General features: G+C 35.9%; 2 protein-coding genes and 1 non-coding gene across 16 annotated transcripts in view; 1 reads left to right on the plus strand and 2 right to left on the minus strand.

The window, feature by feature from the left end:
* KFase (kynurenine formamidase) overlaps positions 1-25,665 on the plus strand; it is a 48,544-nt gene that overhangs the window by 13,921 nt on the left and 8,958 nt on the right. For 8 of the 14 annotated variants that reach the window (XM_069834877.1, XM_069834852.1, XM_069834868.1 and 5 more), the window contains 5 exons: positions 1,642-1,720; positions 1,795-1,980; positions 2,150-2,282; positions 7,135-7,290; positions 16,346-16,478. In XM_069834877.1, the coding sequence (XP_069690978.1) occupies positions 1,642-1,720; positions 1,795-1,980; positions 2,150-2,282; positions 7,135-7,269 (533 nt within the window). In that variant the 3' untranslated portion in view covers positions 7,270-7,290; positions 16,346-16,478. Of the gene's footprint in view, positions 1-1,641; positions 1,721-1,794; positions 1,981-2,149; positions 2,283-7,134; positions 7,292-8,243; positions 9,288-16,297; positions 16,485-25,665 lie in introns of those variants that run through there. The other 6 variants (XM_069834808.1, XM_069834789.1, XM_069834780.1 and 3 more) reach the window with 6 other exon arrangements.
* Positions 11,575-11,648, minus strand: TRNAS-GCU (transfer RNA serine (anticodon GCU)). Its single transcript has one exon. It is a non-coding gene; the product is annotated as a tRNA-Ser (tRNA).
* Positions 11,671-25,665, minus strand: part of LOC138705942 (organic cation transporter protein-like) — a 67,216-nt gene continuing 53,221 nt past the window's right edge. Inside the window, exons 9-11 of the mRNA XM_069834753.1 lie at positions 24,950-25,101; positions 24,680-24,864; positions 11,671-16,420 (exon numbers count right to left, since the gene is read on the minus strand). Of these exons, the coding sequence (XP_069690854.1) occupies positions 16,247-16,420; positions 24,680-24,864; positions 24,950-25,101 (511 nt within the window). The 3' untranslated portion in view covers positions 11,671-16,246. The remainder of the gene's footprint in view (positions 16,421-24,679; positions 24,865-24,949; positions 25,102-25,665) is intronic.

The following is a 25,665-nucleotide window of genomic DNA, read 5'->3' on the forward strand; positions in this document are numbered from 1 at the left end:
TGTATACTTAGAAAAATAAATTTTTTGACCTAAAATATGATGTCAAGTGATAATGCACAGTTGTTTTCCTCCCTTCCTCAGACAATTTCTTCTTTCTCATGTTCTATTATTTCAACTGTCACAGAAATTACATGCACGGTTTCAATATGGTAGCAGGAAGTGGCATTACTACAAGGTGCTCTTACGAGGCGTGTTCTTAAAGTAAGTTCCGTTTTCAGTTTATAGCCATTGCATTGCTGCAATCGTTATTTTGCGCATACGTGTTTTCTTCTTCAGTCCTCAGGCAAGCTGTGCATGCAGTTTCAGAGCTTCAGTCCGTGTGTGTGGTTAGTTGTGATCAGTTGAAATGTTTAAAGTGATCGAGCACCCCGCCGACTGTGAGATGCGGTCTGTTATCCGTTTCTTGAATGCGAGAAACATCAAACCAGCTGACATTCATCGTCAACTTTGTGAGGTGTATGGTGATGATGCCTTAGTGATGGAATGGTCAGCAGATGGCCACACACAGCTCGTGACACCCAAAATCTCATCTCGAAATTTGGCTGGGAACAAATTGAGCATCCCCCCTACAGCCCGGATTTGGCTCCAAGTGACTTTCATCTCTTCCTGCACCTCAAGAAGTTATCCACACCTGTGGAGTAACGGTCAGCGCATCTGGCCGTGAAACCAGATGGCCCGGGTTCGAATCCCGGTCGGGGCAAGTTATCTGGTTGAGGTTTTTTCCGGGGTTTTCCCTCAACCTAATATGAGCAAATGCTGGGTAACTTTCGGTGTTGGACCCTGGACTCATTTCACCGGCATTATCACCTTCCTATCATTCAGACGCTAAATAACCTAGATGTTGATACAGCGTCGTAAAATAACCCAATAAAATAAAAAAATAAAAAACACCTCAAGAAGTTCCTCGGTGGTCAACGTTTTGATGGCGACGATGAAGTGAAAGTCCCGCGCCATGGTGTCGTGGTCTAAGGCATCCTGCCTAGGACTCGCTTACGGAATGCGCGCTGGTTCGAGTCCTCAGGGGGGAAGAAATTTACTCATGAAATTTCGGCCAGTGTATGGGACCAGTGCCCACCCAGCATCGTGATGCACTTGGGGAGCTATGATAGGTAGCGAAATCCGGTTACGCAAACCAGCTATAACGGCTGGGGGGCTCATCGTGCTAACCATACGATACCTCCATTGTGGTTGGATGATCGTCCACCTCTGCTTCGGCATGTGGCCGTGAGGCCAGCAGCCGGCTGGTCGGTCTTGGCCCTTCGTGGGCTGTAGCGCCACGGATTATTATTATTATTATTATTATTATTATTATTATTATTATTATTATTATTATTATTATTATTATGAAGTGAAAACAGCAGTGCAGGAGTGGTTCGCATCACAGTAAGGTGAATTCTACAATGAGAGGATAGAAAGACTTGTACCATGACTCGATAAATGCCTCAATAATGGTGGAGATTATGTTGAGAAGTACCGGTATTTAAAGTGTGGGGAATACAATGCAACAAAAATGGTTTGTAAATATCTTCCCGTTTACTTACTACACCCTTTTGGAACTTACTTTAAGAACACGCCTCGTATATTCGGATTTTTGTCTTTCAATATGCGTACTTATGTGTGTTTTTCTTTGTTTTTATACAGTTACACTGCGGGAAATTGTGGAAGAGATAAAGACAGGGGCAGAATATGTTGTCAACATGGCTGTTAACTTCGGAGCAAGGTATTACAAATTGAAAGTTTATTTGTTCTTGCAATATTCAGTTATGAATATTCAGTTTATTATTTATGTGATAGGTCAGTGTGGTTTGCTGGACACTCTGCAGGAGCTCATCTTGTCAGCATGCTTCTCTTTTCTGGATGGCTGAACCAACTCGATGATAGGAGACGCAATCTTGTTAAAGGTTTAGTTCTGATTAGTGGAGTGTATGATTTGACTCCACTCATCAATACATATGTGAATGATAATCTCAAATTGTCCAGGTAACATTAAATTCTGCCTAACTTATAATCTAGAACTGTAGAGCAAAAATTTGAAGACCGTTTCATCATGCATGCAAGATGTTGTTGACCTCATAATACGTTATTGAAATGCAAAACAGTTGGTCATGTTAACTTAGAATAACAATTCTCCATTTTATAAATGATTCAGAGAGGAGGCCAGAGTCCTCAGCCCAATGCTGCTGAACATTGAATCTCTGTCTGTAAGGAAGCTAACGATCCTTGTTGCCGTTGCTGAATTTGACTCTCCGGAATTCCAACGACAGAGCCAGACATTCTTTGAGGTGAGGAACTGTATTAATCTGTTGAGTACACATAGTAATTACTTCAATAATTTATCCATGTTGAATCTTTCGTACACTACTTTTAACACTTGAATATAAATAATTGATTAAATGACGATCTTACCCCACACAACACAAACATGCTGCATTCAGGACAATGGTACACAGATTACTCAACATACCCATGAGCCAACAACACTACAATGAAGAAGTGAACACAATCAAATACATAGCAGAAGAAAATGGTTACAACCCAAACATAATAGACAACATCATAAGGAAGACAAAACAAAAACTCAACAAACACAAAAACACAACACAAACACAAGAACACAAGAAATACATCACACTAACATACGAAAACAAAAACACACACAAGATCGCATCCCCATTCAGAAAACAGAAATACAACATAGCATACAGAACAGAAAACACACTACAAAGACATCTCAACACACAAACAACACAAACAAATACATACAACCACACAGGCGTATACAAGCTCACATGCAATAGTTGCGACAGTTTCTACATTGGACAGACAGGCAGATCATTCCAAACTCGATACAAAGAACACATTAAAGCAATAACCAGAGGACACAATACATCTACATATGCCGAACACATAACTAATGCTAACCACACATACAATAACATAAATACAGACATGGAAATCCTACACATACAACCCAAAAACCAAAAACTTAACACACTAGAACAATATGAAATATACAGACACACTAAAACACACCCTAATCAAATTCTCAACACACAGATCAATTTCAGAACACGCACACTATTTGACACAACTCTTCATCACACGAACGCACCCACACAACAGGCAGCGAAGTTGAGATAGCGCCGAGATCTAGTAGGCTCTGAGGATGGTGTCAAGTAACACCGAAACAGCTGTAAGCCACACATGCTTACATAATTAACACGAGTAAGATCGCCATTTAATCAATTATTTGTAATTATCTAATTTTTAACTGTACATTTCAACGAAAGGCACAATTAACGAACTCTCTGATCACGAGTTGTGATATGGGTCTCAGGACATGGAGAGAGAAGTTCAGATCCTTGGTTACGCTCTAGCAATTATATGATATCAGCAAATGTTATCTCTTTATTTTGATAATATGAGTCGCCATGGTGGTCTAGTGGCTAGAGGGCTGCACTTATGATCCTATAGGCTTGGGTTCGATCCCCAGTGCATCTCATTTATAACTTGTGTTGAGGAAGAGCGTGGTTCAAGTAACACAGGGGTTTTCTCTGGGAGTTCCTGTTCCCCTGTGACATCCCAACAAATCTCTACTCTATCATCATTTCATCTCATCACGGGTGTAGCCAAGACCAGCGTCCTGTGGCACACCCTAAGTAACGACTGTCGATAAATTGATTATATTATGCAAAACAGTAGAAGTGGAAGTTAGATAGCTTGTTAAAACTTTGATGAATATAGATAACATCGTTGTCATCGTATGGTCATGATTATCATTATCATCATCATAATCATCATTATCATAAGTAGCAGCAGCATCATGTAGGTCAATCTGGCCTGTTCCAGATTCAGTTATTACTGTGTTACACTCACATCTTGACGCTACTTACGTCTCTTTCTGGCATATTTAATACAATAAGATTTTCTGAAGCGCTAGCAAAAGTTTGGCATTTATTCACATCATAAGCATGTGGTGTGGGATTGCGAACCTTACAAAGAATATTGTTAGTGGAGGAAAGAGGATTCAAGTAATTGATTAACTAGCGGACTTACTCGTGTTAATTATGTAAGACTATGCGGCTTACAGCTGTTTCGGTGCTTAACACACTATCCTCAGAGCCTACTAGATCTCGGCGTCATCTCGAACTTCTCTATCTGTTATGTGGGTGCGTTTGATTGTTGAAAAGTGTTGATTAGTGGAGTCAAATAGTGTGTGTGTACTGAAATTGATCTGTGTGTTGAGAATTTGATCGGGGTGTGTTTTAGTGTGTTTGTATATTAGCCTCATTCTTGACCCCACTGTCCATTTTGAGAAGGATGATCTACAAGCCAATAACGTTAACGATGAAAAGAAGTCTACTTACAACCCATGTATTCCTCACTTCAGTGAGAGATACAAAATGAATATTAATACATGGGAAGTGAAAGGACTTCTTTTTGACGCTAGGGGAACATCATTTAAGTTAACCAAAACCATTCTCCTTTCTCTTAAATTTTCTAATGAGGACATTAACAAAATTTGTCTAATGGTATTGAGAGATTCATTATCCATTTTACACAATCACTTGGATAATAGTATGTAATTTTTTTTTTACTTCATTTCATTACTCTTCAATGTATTTTCATCTCATGTTTCTCCGAAATCAAATTGTACTTTATTTTTAAATTTATCATTGTTCCGTATTCTCTCCGCAATCATATTGTATTTTTCATTTAACCTCTGCTTTGTATTCTGGATCCTAGTGGTCAGCCGTAGATTTCGGCCAGATGTCCCAAATTGTGGAATTTGTTGTAAGATATACAAACACACTAAAACACACCCCGATCAAATTCTCAACACACAGATCAATTTCAGTACACACACACTATTTGACTCCACTATTCAACACTTTTCAACAATCAAACGCACCCACATAACAGGCAGAGAAGTTCGAGATGTCGCCGAGATCTAGTAGGCTCTGAGGATGGTGTGTTAAGCACCGAAACAGCTGTAAGCCGCACAAACTTACATAATTAACACGAGTAAGTCCGCTAGTTAATCAATTACTTATATTCAAGTGTTAAAAGTAGTGTCGCAAGAATCAAAATGGAAAGAGGATTTGTTTGGTGTTATGCTTACAGCAATCGGCAGCTAAGGTCATTATTGTCTTTCGAGAATTTAAATTCTCTCCTGCGCTATTTGTATTGCACACGCGTGTGAAGTACGATGTGGCAATGTTATATGCTGCTTTGCTCTCTCTATCTGTCTCTCTCGACACAAACGCTAGCAGACGACTTCCTTCCCAATTGCCATCGACTCTAGACTGTTGTTTTCCTCATGTTAAAGGACAATTTAGAAAGGTGAAAGCTGTATATGACTGTACTTGGGCGATGTATGGGCTGCACAGTTAGGTTAAAGAGATGTGCAGTACACAATATACGTAGAATATGGGGAAATACAGATGGATAGGCCGGTGAAGGGGAGGTGACAAGATACATTTAAAGAGAACATAAGTGGAAGAGACGGAAGTAAGTTATGACTTGCATAAATTTGCTATGTAATAAGGTGGATGGTACTGTATACAAATATGTGAAGTGCCATCTCACCGGAAGAAAGTGCTTAATGACAAATATATATCATATCATATCATATCATATCATATCATATCATATATGTAGAATAGAATACTGAAGTCTACACATAATGTACTGTAACCCATTTTATAAAATAAATTATGTTGACCTTATTAGCTGTAATGGGAGAATTCGCTTATGTTTTTCATTTCATGAAATACCTCTGACTTTGAATGTTATGTTGGGTATTATTTTGCGGATTTTCTATTGACTTTCAACGTGCACTGCTAGTTAGTTAAAATTAATAATTTCTTACACTTTTTTCCGCATTGATTGATTGAATTGTGGGAGGTTTGAGAGAACACGGTATATGTTATTTCCATTGTCCTGTCAATACATTGCTTACTGATCTTCAAGATTTTGGGTTTGTTCTACTCTGCCTTCATTTAGTAGTATGCTGCTGTTTGGATTGATTGATCTTTCTTAATTGTGCTACTTACTTCACATCCAAGAAAATATTCTCTATCATGTTTACATAAATTTGCCTGCGAAAAGACCTAGAAAATTTGAAACAGAAAATTACTCTCAGATAAATCTTACTTATAAGAACATATTTTCTATACACTACGTGAGACATTTAAAGCTACCAATATTTTGGATTCTATAGCCCGTCACTCTAATTTCCGGCAGCCAATCGTGTTGCAGGTCGGCTATATTTAAACGTGTGCGTCTTGTGATTCGCTGATGAAGACGTTATTCATTTCTTAAGGCTCGATAAATACTTAATATAATCGCCCGCCATTTTGGCACTTTCGTTGGCATTGGCAGAAAGCACACGAAGACGTTATTTGCCGCTCAATTATTTGCTGAATTACAGTGCATTTGATTTATTATCATAGGAGCTACGACATGATAATGTTTAACTGTGTGGCAAATAGATTCCTCGTATGGTAGCTCGGCAACGAAAGAACAAAAATGGCGAACGATACCTAGACTTTATAGAGCCTTCACTTCCTAAGACGTAAGCAAAGAGGAGGAGTCATGCCGGGAATAACAGTGTCGCGACTATAGTAGTTAGTAATTATAGGGGAGAGTCGGGTAGTATCGGACATCGGGTAGTATCGGACAGTGTGTTTCTTTCATCTACCACCCAGGGGCGTATTTTGCGGGCTACCGGGGCTACCAGCGGTAGCCCAAGGAAATTACAAAAGAAAAAGTTTATAATATAACATAATGTAATAATTTTGTATTATTAGTTTTACCATAGTAATTAAAATTAAAGTAATTGTTAGATATATTTTGTGTAATAATAGAGTCAGCGGTAGCCCAAACCCTTTAACCAGTATACGCCCCTGCTACCACCATATGGTAGTACCTGAATGACATGGTTACGTTTCTCTTTGCGACATCACAGAAACGTAACCATGTCAATCAGGTACTATCATCGTGTGGTAGATGAAAGAAACTCACTGTCCGATATTACCCAATGTCCGATACTACCCAACTCTCCCCTATAGGTAGAAAATTTCATAGCAATCTTACTTTGTTTCACTTACTCATACCTACATTATTTTACAGAAACTTGAACAAAAAAGCACCATGTTGGAATTTATTACTGTACCTGGAGTGGATCACTTTGATATTGTGGAAAATTTGCACAAGGAGGACTTTGTCCTTACCAAGAAAATCACGGAACTCATAGCTCGAGATTAGTATGCGAGACCATCAAAGTATGTGAGTACGACTGATTTTCTCTCTAATGTAAACTTAGAATAGCATCTTGAAGAATGAAAACTTATACATTTTTTTTCTTAACGTGTAGGATAATTATGTACCAGTTTATTAACGTTTTGAAATATAGAGTTTTCGCACTCAATCTGTCTGTAATTCGTTTGATGACATATGTATAGCCTATTAATATATCACGATATTATATATATATATATATATATATATATATATATATATATATATATATATATACACGATAGATTTATACTAATCTTTACGAATTAAGTGATTCTGATTAATAATATATGGATAAAACAATCGCAACAAGTCGCGAAATAGTGTTCTAGAAGCGAAATATGAACACATTCGCGAATTATTACTATTGCGTCGTTTTATAGCGAATTTCATATTCTGATTTTTTTTTTATTTATCTTTTTTTTCACTTGAATTTGCTATATATATCCAAGTAGGCTACATTACATGGTATTCCATGTGTTCTGTTTACATTAGTGAACTCAAAAGACGAAGAATTCAACATTTCACTAATAATTTGAATGTGTTAATTTGAGGGCTGTAAGTTTTATTTATTTTTTTTTTATTTTTTATTTTAATATGTAAGTAAATTAATTTAGTTTAGGTAGGAAGTTAATGCAATCTGACAGAAATACCATACATATCTTTAATTTATTGACTTGATCGATAATGAAGATTTGCTTGATGTTATGGGTAGTATGTCTTTGAACTGAAGCATTTCTATGTCTGTTTTTTTCACAAAAATGATTTGAAGTACTGGTAGCTATATGTTTTGTGCTATATTACTTTTAAATATTATATGTTAAAGTCATAGTTGTGGTTATAGGAATAACATCCAATAACATAGACCCATCCAAAAGGCTAATAATTGAGTTTTTTCATACTGGTACTAGGTTTATCATGGTGTATTCGTATGTTCGTAGGTCTGGAATCTGGAAAGTAACTACAGGTATAATGTAAAGTTCCAATTTCCATACTGGTTTGGAGTATGGAAAGAAGTAAAATTCGATATAGTATGAAACAAAACAATACAAAGTACAGAAAGGAAGTCAGAATTTTTAATGTACTGTTTATTGCTAGAATATTTTGTTTAAACATTGATCTGCATGCACGTAGCTCTTGATATGTGTTGATATCACAATAAAGTTCCAGTATTATGCGTCATGAATGTAAACTCACAGCAAGGCATAAAATACAGGCTATTTGTTATCTTCAAAAATGTAGGTGTCTTATTCATTCAGATGTGTAGCCTAAAGCACTCTGCTTTTGTATACAAATGTTTTGTGCAATATATTGGAAAAAATATCTAAAGGATAATAATTAATTTTACAGCTTTTTAAATAATTAATGAACTCATTATTACATGCTGTACAATGATAAATAATAAACAATTCTAAATTGCATTTCGTTGTATAAAAAAAGTGTTCCCGTCATCATCCACTATGGTTGGTTATGAATTCATTAGATATGAGTTCGGCTTCCGGTTAGAAAAGTAGAAAGATTAATGTCCCTCCATCTGAGTGAAGTAGGTTGTTTGTCATCAATTAGGGTTGCCAGATTTTCAAACTGAAAATGCAGGAGATTTTGGATATAATTGCCAAAATCGTTCCATCAAGAAATTATCGACATGTTTTACCTTTAGGTGGATATTATATTATGCAGTGTAACTGTACGCAAAAGTAATTAAAAATGAATCTCATAACACTATTAATACTTACCACTTGCTTTGTATTTATTCAGAAACTTTTACAATAAATTGAAATTTCCCTTAACAAAATAGGTTGAAAATTAATGAGAATTTGTCATTGTAGATTGCACTTAAAAATATGTAATTACAATAACTTTTATAACATCTTAACAATATTCATATTTACCATTATCTAATGCTAGTTAAGAGAACCAGCCGCATTATTGGACCAAAATGCATGATCCCAACGTGGTCCTATTAAGTGGAATCCACTGTATATTTCCTCATCATAAATTGACAATTTCCAACAGAAAACTAAAGTAAACACAAATAAAAACACTGATTTGCAATGTCTGTTACTATTCATTGCTTATCTGAACAAATGACATGACAGAAATGATTTCGGAATATGTATGATAAGAACTTTCTTGTGTTAAATTTTAACGTACCTTGTTAACATGTTTCGACCTATTTTCGGTCATCTTCGGAACTGGTCGTTGTTGGTCTTGGCGCCTCTTGTTTCCTGTGTGGGTGCGTTCGTAGTGTAGTGTCAAAGAGTGTATATGTTTTGAAATTGAGTTGTGTGTTGAGAATATCGTTGGGGTGTGTTTTCGTGTGTCTGTATATTTCATATTGTTCTAGTGTGTTGAGTTTCTGGCTTTTTGGTTGGATGTGCAGTATTTCCATGTCTGTGTTGATGTCTCTGTAGGTGTGGTTGGCATTTGTGATGTGTTCTGCATATGTGGAGGTGTTTTGTAATTTTGTTATGGCTGTGATGTGTTCTTTGTAACATGTTTGGAATGATCTGCCTGTATGTCCTATGTAGAAGTTGTTGCAGGTGTTACATTTGAGTTTGTATACGCCTGTGTGGTTGTATTTGTTTGTTTGTGTTGTTTGTGTGTTGAGATGTTTTTGTAGAGTGTTATTTGTTCTGTATGCGATGTTGTAGTTTAATTTCTTGAATGAGGTTGCAATTTTATGTTTGTTTTTGTTTTTGTATGTTAGTGTGATGTATTTTTTGTGTTCTTGTGTGTGTGTTATATTCTTCTGTTTTTTGTGGTTTTGTTTTGTCTTACGTATTATGTTGTCTATTATGTTTGGGTTGTATCCGTTTTCTTGTGCTATGTATTTGATTGTGTTTAGTTCTTCGTTGTAATCTTGTTGGTTCATTGGTATGTTGAGTAGTCTGTGTACCATTGTTCGGAATGCAGCTTGTTTGTGTTGTGTGGGGTGGTTGGATGTGTTGTGTATGTGTGTTGCTATTGTTGTGGGTTGTCTGTATACTTTGAATGTGTGTTTGTTGTCTACTTTTGTTATTGTGATGTCTAGAAAATTTATAGATTTGTTGTTTTCAATTTGGAATGTGTAGTGTAGCTTTGGGTGTATTTTGTTTATGTGTTGATGTAGGTTTTGGATCTGTCTTTTGTTTCCTTTGTATAGTATATATTCCGAAGTGATAAAGTGTTAAAAGTTGTGTAATCAAGATGTAGAAATAATTTCCTTCGACTGTGTGAAGAGGAAACAATTAGGTGTCACTAATGTGATACTTTTCTCTCCCTATTAGGTGTATACAACGAAATGTAATGGACTTGAAAAATGAAATACCGGTAACAGTAATGAAATTATAACTAAAATCGATATATCTATATTTGCTTAAGCCCACATTCTGGATAAAACAGACTGTTGATGGGATCATATACAGAAGTGGTACTGTCTTGTCACGAAGTGGATGTATAAATGTGAATGACAGAAGGGTTACATTCATCTGAACAACATCAATTTGCTGTTACCAGATTGTTCCAAGCAATGGATAAACTACCGCAATTTTATTTTTACTGTGAACAATATTTTCCACTTGTGTGTAATTGTTATTCTTAACAGTATTAAACATTATTATAAATATACCAACGATTTTAAAATTTGCACTATCAACATATCATACTATGGCCACAATATATTTTTTCTTTAAAAGCCTTTAAAGTCTTCATGTGATAAGAAATATTTTATACAATCTTTTTCCAACACATCCCTGACAATAACAAACTATATTGATTATGTTGGCCATTAACAATAATTATGTAGGCCTACTCTAGAGAAAAATGACCTTTGTCTCATGGCACACTGGTTGTCGTCGTTTAAAAACTGAAACTGATTTATATTTCATACGACAGTTGAAATGGTACCGGTATAAATAAATTAATTGTATTGGTATTTAATTCGAATTAAGGTACCATACTTATCTACCCTTGGGAGAAAAATTTGCAGTTTTTATCCAAATTTTAAAAACTCTTTTTTCCCTGGTTACTTGACACATAATTAATGATTTTCACACAAATTAAACTGCCAAATATTTTTGAAATGGCAGGGGGGGGGGGGGGGCAATTTTTTTAAAAGTGAAAACTGAAATTTGCTTGTTTTAGTCCTTGGCCCACAGTTTTTATGTTAGAACAAAATTTCTTTCGCTGTCATACTCCTAAGGGAACACAGAATAAGCTGTGAAAACGGTTTTCCTCTATCTTATCCCATTAAGAAAGAATGTCATTTTAAATAATTTCAAGGAAAAATTGTTCCGGAGCCGGGTATCGATCCCGGGGCCCTTCGCTTAGCGCGCGAACGCTCTACCGACTGAGCTACCCCAGGAACTATACACGACACCATCACAATTTTTCCTTTTTTTTTTTTTTATATCCACACAACTCACATGAGCTGATAAGATGCCAGAACTCAACTGTGAGTGCACACAAATACTGTGTGACTTTAAATTGTGGCTTTCTGTTAACGCACCTCCAGTAACGAATGTATTATACAAATTTGGCTTTCAGGTAGTAGCTCCCTGTGAAGCAGGTTTGAATAATTTCAAGGAAAAATTGTTCCAGAGCCGGGTATCGATCCCGGGACCCTTCGCTTAGCGCGTGAACGCTCTATCGACTGAGCTACCCCAGGAACTATACACGACACCATCACAATTTTTCCTTTTTTTTTTTTTTATATCCACACAACTCACATGAGCTGACAAGATGCCAGAACTCAACTGGGAGTGCACACAAATACTGTGTGACTTTAAATTGTGGCTTTCTGTTAACGCACCTCCAGTAACGAATGTATTATACAAATCTGGCTTTCAGGTAGTAGCTCCCTGTGAAGCAGGTTTGAATAATTTCAAGGAAAAATTGTTCTGGAGCCGGGTATCGATCCTAGGACCCTTCGCTTAGCGCGCGAACGCTCTATCGACTGAGCTACCCCAGGAACTATACACGACACCGTCACAATTTAAAGTCACACAGTATTTGTGTGCACTCACAGTTGAGTTCTGGCATCTTGTCAGCTCATGTGAGTAGTGTGGATATAAAAAAAAGGAAAAATTGTGATGGTGTCGTGTATAGTTCCTGGGTTAGCTCAGTCTGTAGAGCGTTTGTGCGCTAGGCGAAGGGTCCCGGTATCGATACCCGGCTCCGGAACAATTTTTCCTTGAAATTATTCAAACCTGCTTCAGCTACTATCTGAAAGCCAGATTTGTAGAATGTCATTTTATTTTTTGAAAATTTTAAACATAAAAATAAAAATTTAAGATCTTGAAGTTTTAAATTAACTTTCTTAAGCAGTAGGACACTGTTTGTAGTTTGGCACTTAGCTACGTTAATCAGCTTCATTTTTCTGCAAGAATTATGAAAATATCTCAATTCTGAGTATACTTTGTGTTAACATTAGTTTTGTAAAATGCTGTAAAACTGAACATGAAGAAAAATCTCTACATCCTGACGGTATGAAAAATTGTGAAACCAAACACACAGCTTCCTGACTATATGAAAAATAATACAGGCAAACTCTACCGCCAAATTCGAATTGTTATTACACAAAAAATATATAAAATTGACAGAATGTGAAGGATTGACACTTGCAGAACTGCACTTCCGGTTTAAAGAAATGGTGTTTCCGGCCAATAAAAACTCAGTTAATTAATTAACCAAACATCAGAGAGACAAAACTGATATATTTTAAAAAACTAGAACGTTCAGGCTTACAGACGACATAAAAATGGAAAAATCAAATTTTTAAGGAAAATTAAAAATTATGGATAGATGAGTACGGTATCTTAAACAGAGCATAAAAAACTTTTGACAGATGCCAGAGACATGGAATCATTTACTAAATTCTGAGGATTAGTAAATAGATAACATTTTCTATAAGCACAGAATTAGAATATTATCATATTATGTGCTGGATTAGTGTTTGTTTGCGGTTTTTCTGCTGAATACATAATATTAATTTACTGTTTTTGTCAGTGGACACGTGTTTTGTATCTGTAATGAGTTTGTAGCATATAGGCCTCTTGATCACATATTTGTTCGATATCCGATGCCATACCCTCAATATGAAGTGCTGTGTGTACTGGGACATTTACAATTTTTCTGCACAATAAACTTAAAGTCGATTGTAAGTTTACACAGAACATGGCATATGGAAATATGAGAAATGTTAATAAAGGTATAATCTATACTGGTACAATCTATACCCGGTAAGTTCTGTGCAGGTGGAAGGTTCTGTATTATTGGTAAACATCTCCTTGTTATAAACAGGCCATAATTATGTAAATATGACCAACATAACACAAGCTGCAGCTCTTGTTAAAACATAGTATGACATCACATTAATATTATATTGCTTACATTTTATTTCTTATCAAGGTCACAATGTGTTTAAAGAGGGTAGAGTAGAGATCTAATTGTTTTCAGACCTGTTTCTTCGAACCTGTTTTCTGAAAATAAAGTACCAGTACCATATAAATGAAAACTTACGTAATGATTTTAGCAATTTCTCATTATTTTATGTTATATTTTTTGAAAATCTGACATTTCTCACTGGAAACACAGCGCAAGATTAACACATCAAATCCAGGAGTAAAGTATACATTATAGTATATAAGTGAAAGGAATTAATTTAATTGATTAAATGGCGATCTTACTCGTGTTAATTATTTAAGCATGTGTGGCTTACAGCTGTTTCGGTGCTACTTGACACCATCCTCAGAGCCTACTAGATCTCAGCGCTATCTCAACTTCGCTGCCTGTTGTGTGGGTGCGTTCGTGTGATGAAGAGTTGTGTCAAATAGTGTGCGTGTTCTGAAATTGATCTGTGTGTTGAGAATTTGATTAGGGTGTGTTTTAGTGTGTCTGTATATTTCATATTGTTCTAGTGTGTTGAGTTTTTGGTTTTTGGGTTGTATGTGTAGGATTTCCATGTCTGTATTTATGTTATTGTATGTGTGGTTAGAATTAGTTAAGTGTTCGGCAGTACAGACATGGAAATTCTACACATACAACCCAAAAAACCAAAAACTCAACACACTAGAACAATATGAAATATACAGACACACTAAAACACACCCTAATCAAATTCTCAACACACAGATCAATTTCAGAACACACACACTATTTGACACAACTCTTCGTCACACGAACGCAACCACACAACAGGCAGCGAAGTTGAGATAACGCCGAGATCTAGTAGGCTGTGAGGATGGTGTCAAGTAGCACCGAAACAGCTGTAAGCCACACATGCTTACATAATTAACACGAGTAAGATCGTCATTTAATCAATTATTTATATTCAAGTGTTAAAGTAGTGTACGAAAGATTCAACATGAAAGGAATTGAAGTGAATTTTTAATTTATAGAACAAATTTACAAAATATTTAAACTTTCTTTATCGTATGAATTGCTTTTGACATTGAAACTATAAATATTAGTAATAGCATGGAAAAAATTAAAGCAATCATCTGTCTTCGATTTATGTGCCCATAGTTAGTCGAATGATAACCACAATGTATATTTGTTGATGGAGTTTTAAGAATGATAAAATCATAAGCATGATTTATTTTTGGAAGAAAAGTAATACTAGAAAGGTCTGGGTTGTAAATGCATGGTACGTTACATAATCCCGTTTCTGATGCATGGCTTACAGGTAAAATTTACCCTAAATTTCTTTCTTACACTAAAATTGAACTCTCCCAATCATCTTATCATTTGGGTCAAGTATTTTTCTTTACAGGTGCTCCACTCAGAAATGTAATTCAGTTGGTGCTAACCTATTAGAATCTAGCGATCAATCATCAGCTCATTGCTACATTGGAAATCTGAATTGTACAAAATACAATATTACAAACACATAATTTTTAACGAGGAAAGCAAAAGAATTAGATCTGGTAGGTGATGTTTATTGGAGGTTTATCCTTCAAAGAGGTGGAAAAATTCAAATATCTTGGAGCAACAGTAACAAATATAAATGACACTCGGGAGGAAATTAAACGAAGAATAAATATGGGAGGAAATTAAACGCAGAATAAATATGGGAAATGCTTGTTATTATTTGGTTGAGAAGCTCTTGTCATCTAGTCTGCTGTCAAAAAATCTGAAAGTTAGAATTTATAAAACAGTTATATTACCGGTTGTTCTGTATGGTTGTGAAACTTGGACTCTCACTTTGAGAGAGGAACAGAGATTAAGTGTGTTTGAGAATAAGGTTCTTAGGAAAATATTTGGGCCTAAGAGGGATGAAGTTACAAGAGAATGGAGGAAGTTACACAACGCAGAACTGCACACATTGTATTCTTCACCTGACATAATTAGGAACATTAAATCCAGACGTTTGAGATGGGCAGGGCATGGAGCACATATGGGCGAATTCAGAAATGCATATAGAGTGTTAGTTGGGAGACCGGAGGGAAAAAGACCTTTGGTGAGGCCGAGACGTAGATGGGAGGATAATTTTAAAATGGATTTGAGGGAGGTGGGATATGGTGGTAGGGACTGGTTTAATCTTGCTCAGTATAGGGGCCCATGGCAGGCTTATGTGAGGGCGGCAATGAACCTTCGGGTTCCGTAAAAGCCATTTATAAGTAAGTAAGTAAGGTGATGTTCTAAATTAATCACTGTATAGATTGATAAGTCTTGAACATACGAATTTTAGATTCGTTCATATCACAAATAATGTTTGATGAAATACGAATTTTTTATCAAATATGAGAATTGTACCTTTACCCTCTTTTAATTCAACTGTGACCTCAACCTATGTAAATAAATAACGAGCAATACATAAGAACCCAGTATCCATCTGAGTAGGCAAAATGGTAGTCGCATGGCTCTTAAATTGTCAACAAGGTCTAATTAACGGACTAAATATATTCTCATATAAAATAATAGAAAAGAACATCAACACTGTAATATGAAATATAAAAATAGATTAACTGGAACATGAGCAACAGTTCCTGAAAGACACTCTGTCGGTCTGCAGGATCTCCTCCACCGTGTTGCACAGCTCGCTGTTCTTTGTCTCTGGCAGGAGCAGCACCAGGAAGCCAGCCACCAGCACTGAACAGCCGCAGATGGTGCTGGGAATGTACCAGGCTTCAGCACCCTGAACACATCAGGCATTGATTTCGTAATCACTCTTAAGCAACTTAAGCTTACAGAGCATTCTTTGTAATGAATAATTTTATTCATAAAATATTACATACAAATGAAACACGCAAACCCATTGTTTCAGCAAATAAAATTTAATAGGCTTTAGGTAACTGAATAATTATTGTCATTGTCCCCATATTCCATAAATATAAGTAATTGTTCCCACACTGATAACAATGTTTATATGTTAATGGGTCTTTCACTAGTACTTTCTCAGTTTCAGTAGATAAATTAAGGAACCACGCAATATACAAGACATGTATGAAGGAAGCTATTCAACTGTTCACTTCACTACCATGTGTTTTGCCATTAAGACGGTGATGGTCACCAGACTAATAGTGTGAAGGCACTGTGACATCACGGTAGATGCTTACTGTATAGATAGCACTGGAGCATGTAAAAGCTCTTGTATAATATTCGTCCTTTAACTAGTAAACGGTGCTTCTTGGACTGTCACTGTGTATGTGTGAAATGAGCCTAACAGTAGAAAGTTTCTTCTCTGCACCCTGCTCCAGTCACCTTTGTTCATACTCTTTCTCTCTTCTCCATGTCATTAATTTAAACATAAGCAATTTACTGATCAGATAATTAATTTTTATTTTCAGTCAATCACTTATCATGTTAAGATGGCAGAAGTAGATTCTGTTACATCAGGATACACGAATATTTTCGACTTACTTTTCAAGTCGTCTTCAGGTCATAGTTTACTAACAAAACTAACATAATTCAATTTAAATCCTGTCCAAATTCAACGTCGCAAATTTCTAGCGCAATAATTAATAATAGATCCCTATTAGAAACAACAACAACCAAATTTCTTGGCTTAAAAATCGATAATGTGTTAAAATGGAAAAATTATATTAAAGAAATTACCCCCAAACTAAATTCAGCTTGTTTTGCTATTAGATCTATGCAAAAGATAGTAAATATCAATACCTTAAAAACAATATACTTTGCATACTTCCACTCGGTAATGAGTTTTGGAATAATATTTTGGGGAAATTCCACAGATAGTAACAATATATTTCTGTTACAAAAAAGAGTAATTAGAATAATAGTAGGTGCCAAATCTAGGGAATTGTGTAGAGTCGGGCAAACAGCCTCTTACTCCCGCTCGTTCTCGTAGGCGAGACTAGCTGGCCGATAATGCCAGTTCCGAGAATCGTATTCTCGAGATTGGCACTCTCGGGAACGAGGAATACCGGGTCCCGGCCTGTTATCGCACGGCCGACTTATCGTTACGAAATGCGTACACTGACTGCCGGCTTAATTGCCGCTCATCACTGCAATTCGTGACTCTTCTGAAATATTAATGTTCATAAAGTAATTTAAGAAGGCACAGCAGTGTGGTATGCAATAATACAGCACATTATGATTGTCGACATTCTTACAGAAGTCACACTATTTTAATGAACTATTTATTGCCTTTCTGGAGAAGCAAAATAATGCAGCACTTTCAGTCGTTACCTAATCCTAAGCTAATCTAAAACAACAACAAGTTATGGTTGGAGCTATGATATATTTTCTCGCTATCAGCATTTCGTTGACATTCCATATTTAATCATTCGATAGTGTTTTGTATACGCTAAAGTAATGGATATCACACGACTGTATTATTATATTGCGCGTTCACATCTGGACGTTTCGTTGTTATTGCGCTGTGTAAGGACGAAATAAATTAATTAATACTTATTTATATTATTATAAGGGACCAAAGACTCTGACAAAAGATATTTTTGTTTCCCAACTGATAAAATGCTGAATGTGAAATGGAAACACTTTTGCAAGGGGAAGGACAGAATTACGAAATAGAGTAGATCCTTTCACAAATTGATCATAATTACTTACAAACGCGTTTTAAGGAACTCGGAGGTTCATTGCCGCTCTCACATAAGCCTTCCATCGGTCTCTACCCTGAGCAAGATTAATCCAATCTCTACCATCATATCCATTTTTATATTATCTTTCCATCTACGTCTCTGCCTCTCCAAACGTCTTTTCCCTCCGACTATCCAACTAACACTCTATATGCATTTCTGGATTCGCCCATACCTGCTAGATGTTCTGCCCATCTCATACCTCTGAATTTCATATTCCTAATAATGTCAAGTGAGGAGTACAATGCGTGTAGTTCTACGTTGTGCAACTTCATCCATTCTCTATCCCTCTTAGCCCCAAATATCTTCCTAAGGATCTTATTCTCGAACAGCCTTAAGCTCTGTTCCTCTCTCAAAGTGAGAGTCCAAATTTCACAACCATACAGAACAACCGGTAATATAACTGTTTTATAAATTCTAACTTTCAAGTTTTTTGAGAGCAGGGTGGATGACAAAAGCTTCTCGACCGAATAATAACAGGCATTTCTCCCCATATTTATTCTGCGTTTCCTCCCGAGTGTCATTTATATTTGCTATATCATAACAGAGAATAAAAGAGGGAACGGTTATTATTATTATTGTTATTATTATTATTATTATTATTATTATTATTATTATTATTATTATTAAATTAGTTACTTTACGACGCTTTATCAACTGCTATCGCTATCTAGCATCTGAATGAGATGATGGTAATGCCAGTGAAATGAGTCCAGGGTCCAGCGCCGAAAGTTACCCAGCATTTGCTCTTAATGGTTGAGGCGAGAAGACTCAGCCAGGTAAAGGCTGGTTCACAATAAATCTGGAACGGAAACGACAACGAGAAATAATGTTAAAATAAATGCATTTAAATGTGAGCATTCACAATTAACGAGAAGATTGCCGGAGCCCGGGAACGGGAACGTGAAAGTTAATTGTGAATGCTCACATTTAAATGCATTTATTTTAAGAATATTTCCGTTATCGTTGTCGTCTCCGTTCCCGGTTTATTGTGAACCAGTGTTAACTTGTCCCAACCAAGATTCGAACCGGAACCCGATCGTTTCACAGTCAGGTGTGCTAACCGTTACTCTACAGCGATGGATTATTATTCTTCTTATTGTTATTAATTGTTATTAATTATTATTATATTATTATTATATTATTAATATTATTATTATTATTATTATTATTATTATTATTATTATTAGTATCACTGTTATCATCATTATCATTATCGTAATCATTAGGATGACCAAGATTATGATTATCAGGATTATTATGATGGTTATTATTTATTATTGTCTTGTAAGTTACCATTAGGTACAACGAATTAGAAATCTTATTAATTCTTAATTTGTTATTCTCGTTCCTATAACATATAGGATAATTATTGTAAACCATATAGGCCTATGTCATTTTATATTGCAACATGGCTGCAATACAATAAGGATTGTTCTGTAACAATACTTTATAACGTGCACACCAGTAGAAAGTGTAGTTTTCTATAGTATAGGCTGGTTCACAATAAACCGGGAACAGAAAGGAGAACGGAAATAACGTTAAAATGAATGTAGCCTACAGTATTTAAATGTGAGCATTCAGAATAGTTAATTGTGAATGCTTACATTTAAATACATTTATTTTAACAATATTTCCGTTCTAGTTCTCGTTGCCGTTTCCGTTCCCGGTTTATTGTGAACCAGCTTTTAATATTTTCATGTTTCACATCATTGTGTTACAAACTATTTTTTTATTTAGTTGCTATAAAAGATAGACTAATTACTGTAAAGTGTAAACCATCTTGGACTATATAGCCTCATTTTCAACTACCTGTATTAAAATATCATTTAATACTATCCGTACAATAACGGGTTTTCATGCGTTGAAGGGTTCCGTACAAATTTTACGGAACAAACGTTTGAGTCATGAGTCTTTCGCAAACAGCTCTTTGGTTAACTCGCCGTTATTCGAGAACCAGTAAAGATTTTGAGTGGCCATCACTTTTAAAATTAATTCCCATCCTTTCTCAACATTTCTCTCGCTTTGACCACCCATCTGACGTGAAAAACAAAAAAGTTTTCAGCCTACAAAGGTGAAGTTGCAAATGTCTATTCTGAACACATCAATCTCCATCGAAGTTAATATTTTTTTTCTCGCTTTCCAAAAAATATTTTCAGTTCGATTTTTTTCCTATGTTTTCCTTAGACATTGAACTATCAATCCAAAAAATTACAGCGCGATTGATTAAGTATTATAGGAGCTACGACATGATATATATTTAAAGAACCGGGAAGTGTATAAGCCAATGCTTCCTATAGGAGCACGGCCCGAGCGATATCGCTTGCTTATCAGTACTACAGTCCCGCCTAGACTCCGAGACTGTCGGGAATGACCTAGTATCGGTAATCCCGGGACCAAGAGAATCTCGTGTTCTCTATCAATGAGTCATTTGGCTACGTTAGGTACTCGCGCACCGAGCGAGACTACGATGATTGCGCAACCGAGAACGGGCGATAATATGAGGCAGTCTGCCCGACTCTAGAATTGTGTAGGACTATTTAAAAAAACTACAAATAATGCCCATGGCTTGTCAGTATATCTTTTCATTAATAATCTTCCTCGTATGTAATCGTGAAAACTTTGTAACTAATTCAACAGTTCATAGCATAAATACACGTAAAAAAAAATGACTTTCATACTCCATTGGCAAGTCTATCGTGCTACCAAAAAGGAGTGCGTTATATGGCAGTAAAATTTTTAATAGCCTCCCTTTCGATATAAAAAATGAAACTCAAAACATAAAATTATTTAGGGCCAAATTAAAGAAGTACCTAATTTCTCACGCCTTCTATTCTGTAGGTGAATTCATGACATTCAATAACACTTCATGAAATTGATACTAAAACTATGTGTTGTACTAGTAGACTATATTGTAAATCTCGTCTGTATATATTTCATCTAGACTGTGACTATAAATTAAGATTTTATAATAGTATTAAGTTTTCTGACTTGTTCCATATTCTAGCTGTAAGCATGTATGAATACCATGGAATGTTAATAAATACAATACAATACAACAAGTACATTTGAACATGGTGAAAAATATAAAGATAAAACACACTTATAAAACACAAGTAAATAGTCTAACCATGCTTACTTTTCTTAAAGTGGTTATATGGCGTACATGGTATTAAAATTAACATTCAGATAGAAAACCTTCCAGTGGATATAGTTATAATTTATACAATATATTAAAGAGGCAGGTAGTGTGCCTGAGTTATAAAATTAAAATCGTTTAAAATTATTATTGTGTAAAACTGAAGGCTAAGGCTTGTTCATTATAAAGTTCAATATATTGGAAGACTGTAGTAAAATAGATGTGAAAGAAATTCTCGGTCTATTCGCTGCGGTGAGAGGCATAATATGAAAACCTCTACTGTACACCTTTCATATTATGCCTCTCACCATGGCGAATAGACCGAGAATTTCTTTCATATCTATTTTACTACAGTCTTCCAATATATTGAACTTTATAATGAACAAGCCTTAGCCTTCAGTTTTACACAATAATAATTTTAAACGATTTTAATTTTATAACTCAGGCACACTACCTGCCTCTTTAATATATTGTACAAATTATAACTATATCCACTGGAAGATTTTCTATCTGAATGTTAATTTTAATACCATGTACGCCATTTAACCACTTTAAGAAAAGTAAGCATGGTTAGACTATTTACTTGTGTTTTATAAGTGTGTTTTATCTTTATATTTTTCATCATGTTCAAATGTACTTGTTTGTTAGTAAACTATCACCTGAAGATGACTTGAAAAGTAAGTCGAAAATATTGGTGACGTATATTAATATTATATCCTGATGTAACAGAATCTACTTCTGCCATCTTAACATGATAAGTGATTGACTGAAAATAAAAACTAATTATCTTATGCAAATCTAGTCTTTCAGGTAAAGCTCCCTGTAAAGCAGATTTGAATAATTTCAAGGGAAAAATTGTTCCGGGGCCGGGTATCGATCCCGGGACCTCTGGTTGAACGTACCAGCACTCTACCACTGAGCTACCCAGGAACTCCACCTGACACCGTCTCAACTTTTCCCTTTATATCCACACAAGTCGCGTGGGCTGACGAAATGCCAGAGACCCACGAGTGCACACAATCTCTGTGTGACTTGGAATTGTGGTTGTTGTTTATTCAAATCTGCTTTACAGGGAGCTTTACCTGAAAGACTAGATTTGCATAATATATACGTCACTGTGTACGTTAACAGAAAACCACAATTCCAAGTCACACAGAGATTGTGTGCACTCGTTGTGGGTCTCTGGCGTTTCGTCAGCCCACGCGAGTTGTGTGGATATAAAGGGAAAAGTTGAGACGGTGTCGGGTGGAGTTCCCGGGTAGCTCAGTGGTAGAGCGCTGGTACGTTCAACCAGAGGTCCCGGGATCGATACCTGGCCCGGAACAATTTTTCCCTTGAAATTAATTATCTGATATTATTTCACAAACTTATCTGAACTCAATATGACTTTTAAATTTACTGATCGTCTAAAATATTATTTATCATCTGTACCCCACTGAATGGATAACTCTTGGAACATAAATATTGCAACATTATTCTCTATTTCATTTCGGATTCTTTCCCCTATAAGCATTCAGTTGGAATAACTGGTTATAATGGCACAAACAAATAGGTTTCGTTCTTACTAGATGACAAAGGTAATATTATTAGAAAAGTCGTCTTTTATTTATGTTTGTGGCATCTTTCAGCAGGGTGATGAACCACTTGCCTGAGTAATGAATTCGCTCATAATGGACAATAAGATGACTATACGCTTTTCTCTTTTCATTAATAATAGTTGTAATTTTACTAATAAAAGACAGCATCTAAATATAACAACTAAACGAGATACTCAAATATTCTGTTGAGCCTGTAATGAAAAGGCGGATTTTCAGGGGAGGCAAGGGAGGCCGTGTCTCCCCTAATATTTTACCAGAACACAATATGGCAGTAATAATTTCAGCTAAATTAAGATCACAGACAAGTTACAGCAAATGACGAACATTTTTCCTATTATATTAATTTTACTATTCACTACGACTATGGTGTACTGTAAGTTACGTATAGTCGACCACATCCAGTTGGTGATGCCCGCTCGCTATACTGTAGATAGTACAAATAATTCGTACTGAAAAATAACAGATAGCGCTGTAACCTGTATAGTCGACATCTAGTAGCCTGCAGTGTCTATGCGAGAGCGGGAGAGAGGAGTCGGCTACATGACACTACTCCCCGGTAACCATGACAACAGCAGTTCAACCAATAAGATAGCTGGTTAGAAGAGTATTTAAACTTGATAGAACGCGCGAGGGGAGCCGTTTTGGAGACGTCCTACCCACCGCTGATAACTGTACTGCTTTATAGTCACGGCTGGTTTCGGCTGTATTGGGAAGCTCTTTCTCTTTTCTTGGTTTTAGAAAGTTGAATCACATGTTGTTAGTTTTCTCTCCCTGCGTAAAAGTTTTCATTTATGTTGTTAGATTTTCTCTTGTTTGCGGGTGTTCTTGTTATTTTGTTCTTTTGTGTTACGAGATGTATTTACTTATACAGTATTTTAAATACATCGAGAGTTTATAAACAAATGCAGATTTGTTTCTAGCTTCTTCTAGTAGCAGTTATTCAGAATGTTGTGACCTATTTGATTGGTTTGCGAAGAAAGAGGGACGTCGAGTTAATTTGCTGTAAAATTAGACTATGTAATAGTAACGAGCAAGCCTCGGATTCTTAGGTTCGAATCAATTTTGTTGCTATCTCCTTACTCTCGAAATATTGCTTTTCTTGTTCGTTTTATGTAGCAAAGCGTAACATTCTTAAATTCAATATAACCTAAAAAGACCTAATTCGCAGGTTAGGACTTGGAGAGTCCTAAAGAGAGGCATTCGAAATATTGCTTTTCTTGTTCGTTTTATGTAGCAAAGCGTAACATTCTTAAATTCAATATAACCTAAAAAGACCTAATTCGCAGGTTAGGACTTGGAGAGTCCTAAAGAGAGGCATTCTTTACCAAGCCGTTGTAATATATTAATAGTATATTGTTTATTTTTATTCTTTTCCCGTAAAATCATATAAATTCCTAAACATAAGATTTAAAATCCTAAAACATAAATTGGAAAACCTAATTTTAATTTCCTAAAACCTATAACTTCTGCGCTTGGTAATGAGGTACGTCACAGGCCTTAATATTTTTATATTCTCATCATTCACGTCTTGGCCTCCCCAACTTTCAGACCCACCGTCTGCTACTGCTTAGGGGAACATTTTCCAAATTGAAACATACCAAGAGGTCCACAATGAAAGGAGCAGACAAGGAGCCCACGTGTGCCAAGGTGGAGCTAGTGCTGACGGCCGTATTTCTGTTGGTTGTGGGGAAAAGTTCTGATGTCTGTATCACAATGAGAGAGTAGACTGCTCCTACACAGAGTCTACCCAGCATCGCCACTATCCATACTGTTGTTGTCCTGCCTGAAAACAGTGATTACATATTGGAGAATTCATGCGTCGTATTTCAAACAATCTAGTCCTTGCATCTATTTGTGTCTCTCTTTACCTTCTGGAACCATAAGTATTGAAAGCAGAGTAGCGGAGGACAGGAAGTAAAGTAACCCCAAGGTCTGTCTTCGGCCAGTCCAGCGTAGAAGAGGTAGTGGCATTATATAACTCAGCACTTCTACTGCTCCAGCTGTTGCCACGTAGATGTATCTGCAGTAAGAAACCTTGGTGACAGGTTATTGGTATTACAAGTAAAAGCATACAACTTGTACATAAAATATTAAAAGTTTCCCTGCGTGTTAACCAGAACATGCATTTTCCCTTTTGAACTTTTCTTTATTTTCCTCTTTTTATTAAGAAAATTCTGCATGTTATTTTATGTTTATAAGTGAACTACCGATAAATTCATGAAATTTCTGTCGCAAAATTCCAATAGAAAAAGAAAAGAATCAAGGAATTCCTGTAAATGGTGCCTGTGTTGGTCAATTGTTTGGTTTTCAGTTCTGAGCACTCAATAATAATGTGATTGGACATTCTCAACTGCTCTCAACTTGACGTTACATAGTACTTATAGACGTTAGTGAATAGCACTACACAGTGCTTTTCTTCTGGAGAAAAAGGTGGAGGAACTCTGTGTAGAATATTTTATGTCCAGTGGACGGGAATTTTGTCATTTTTAACCTTCTTTTCGTCCAACTAAGAATTTCAAGGTCTAAGCGGAATTCAAAGAAAAATTATGTTAAAAACATTCACAGATTTTTCGGTTTTATGATG

This window comes from Periplaneta americana, chromosome 1 (assembly GCF_040183065.1).
Source record: "Periplaneta americana isolate PAMFEO1 chromosome 1, P.americana_PAMFEO1_priV1, whole genome shotgun sequence".
Taxonomy (NCBI): domain Eukaryota; kingdom Metazoa; phylum Arthropoda; class Insecta; order Blattodea; family Blattidae; genus Periplaneta; species Periplaneta americana.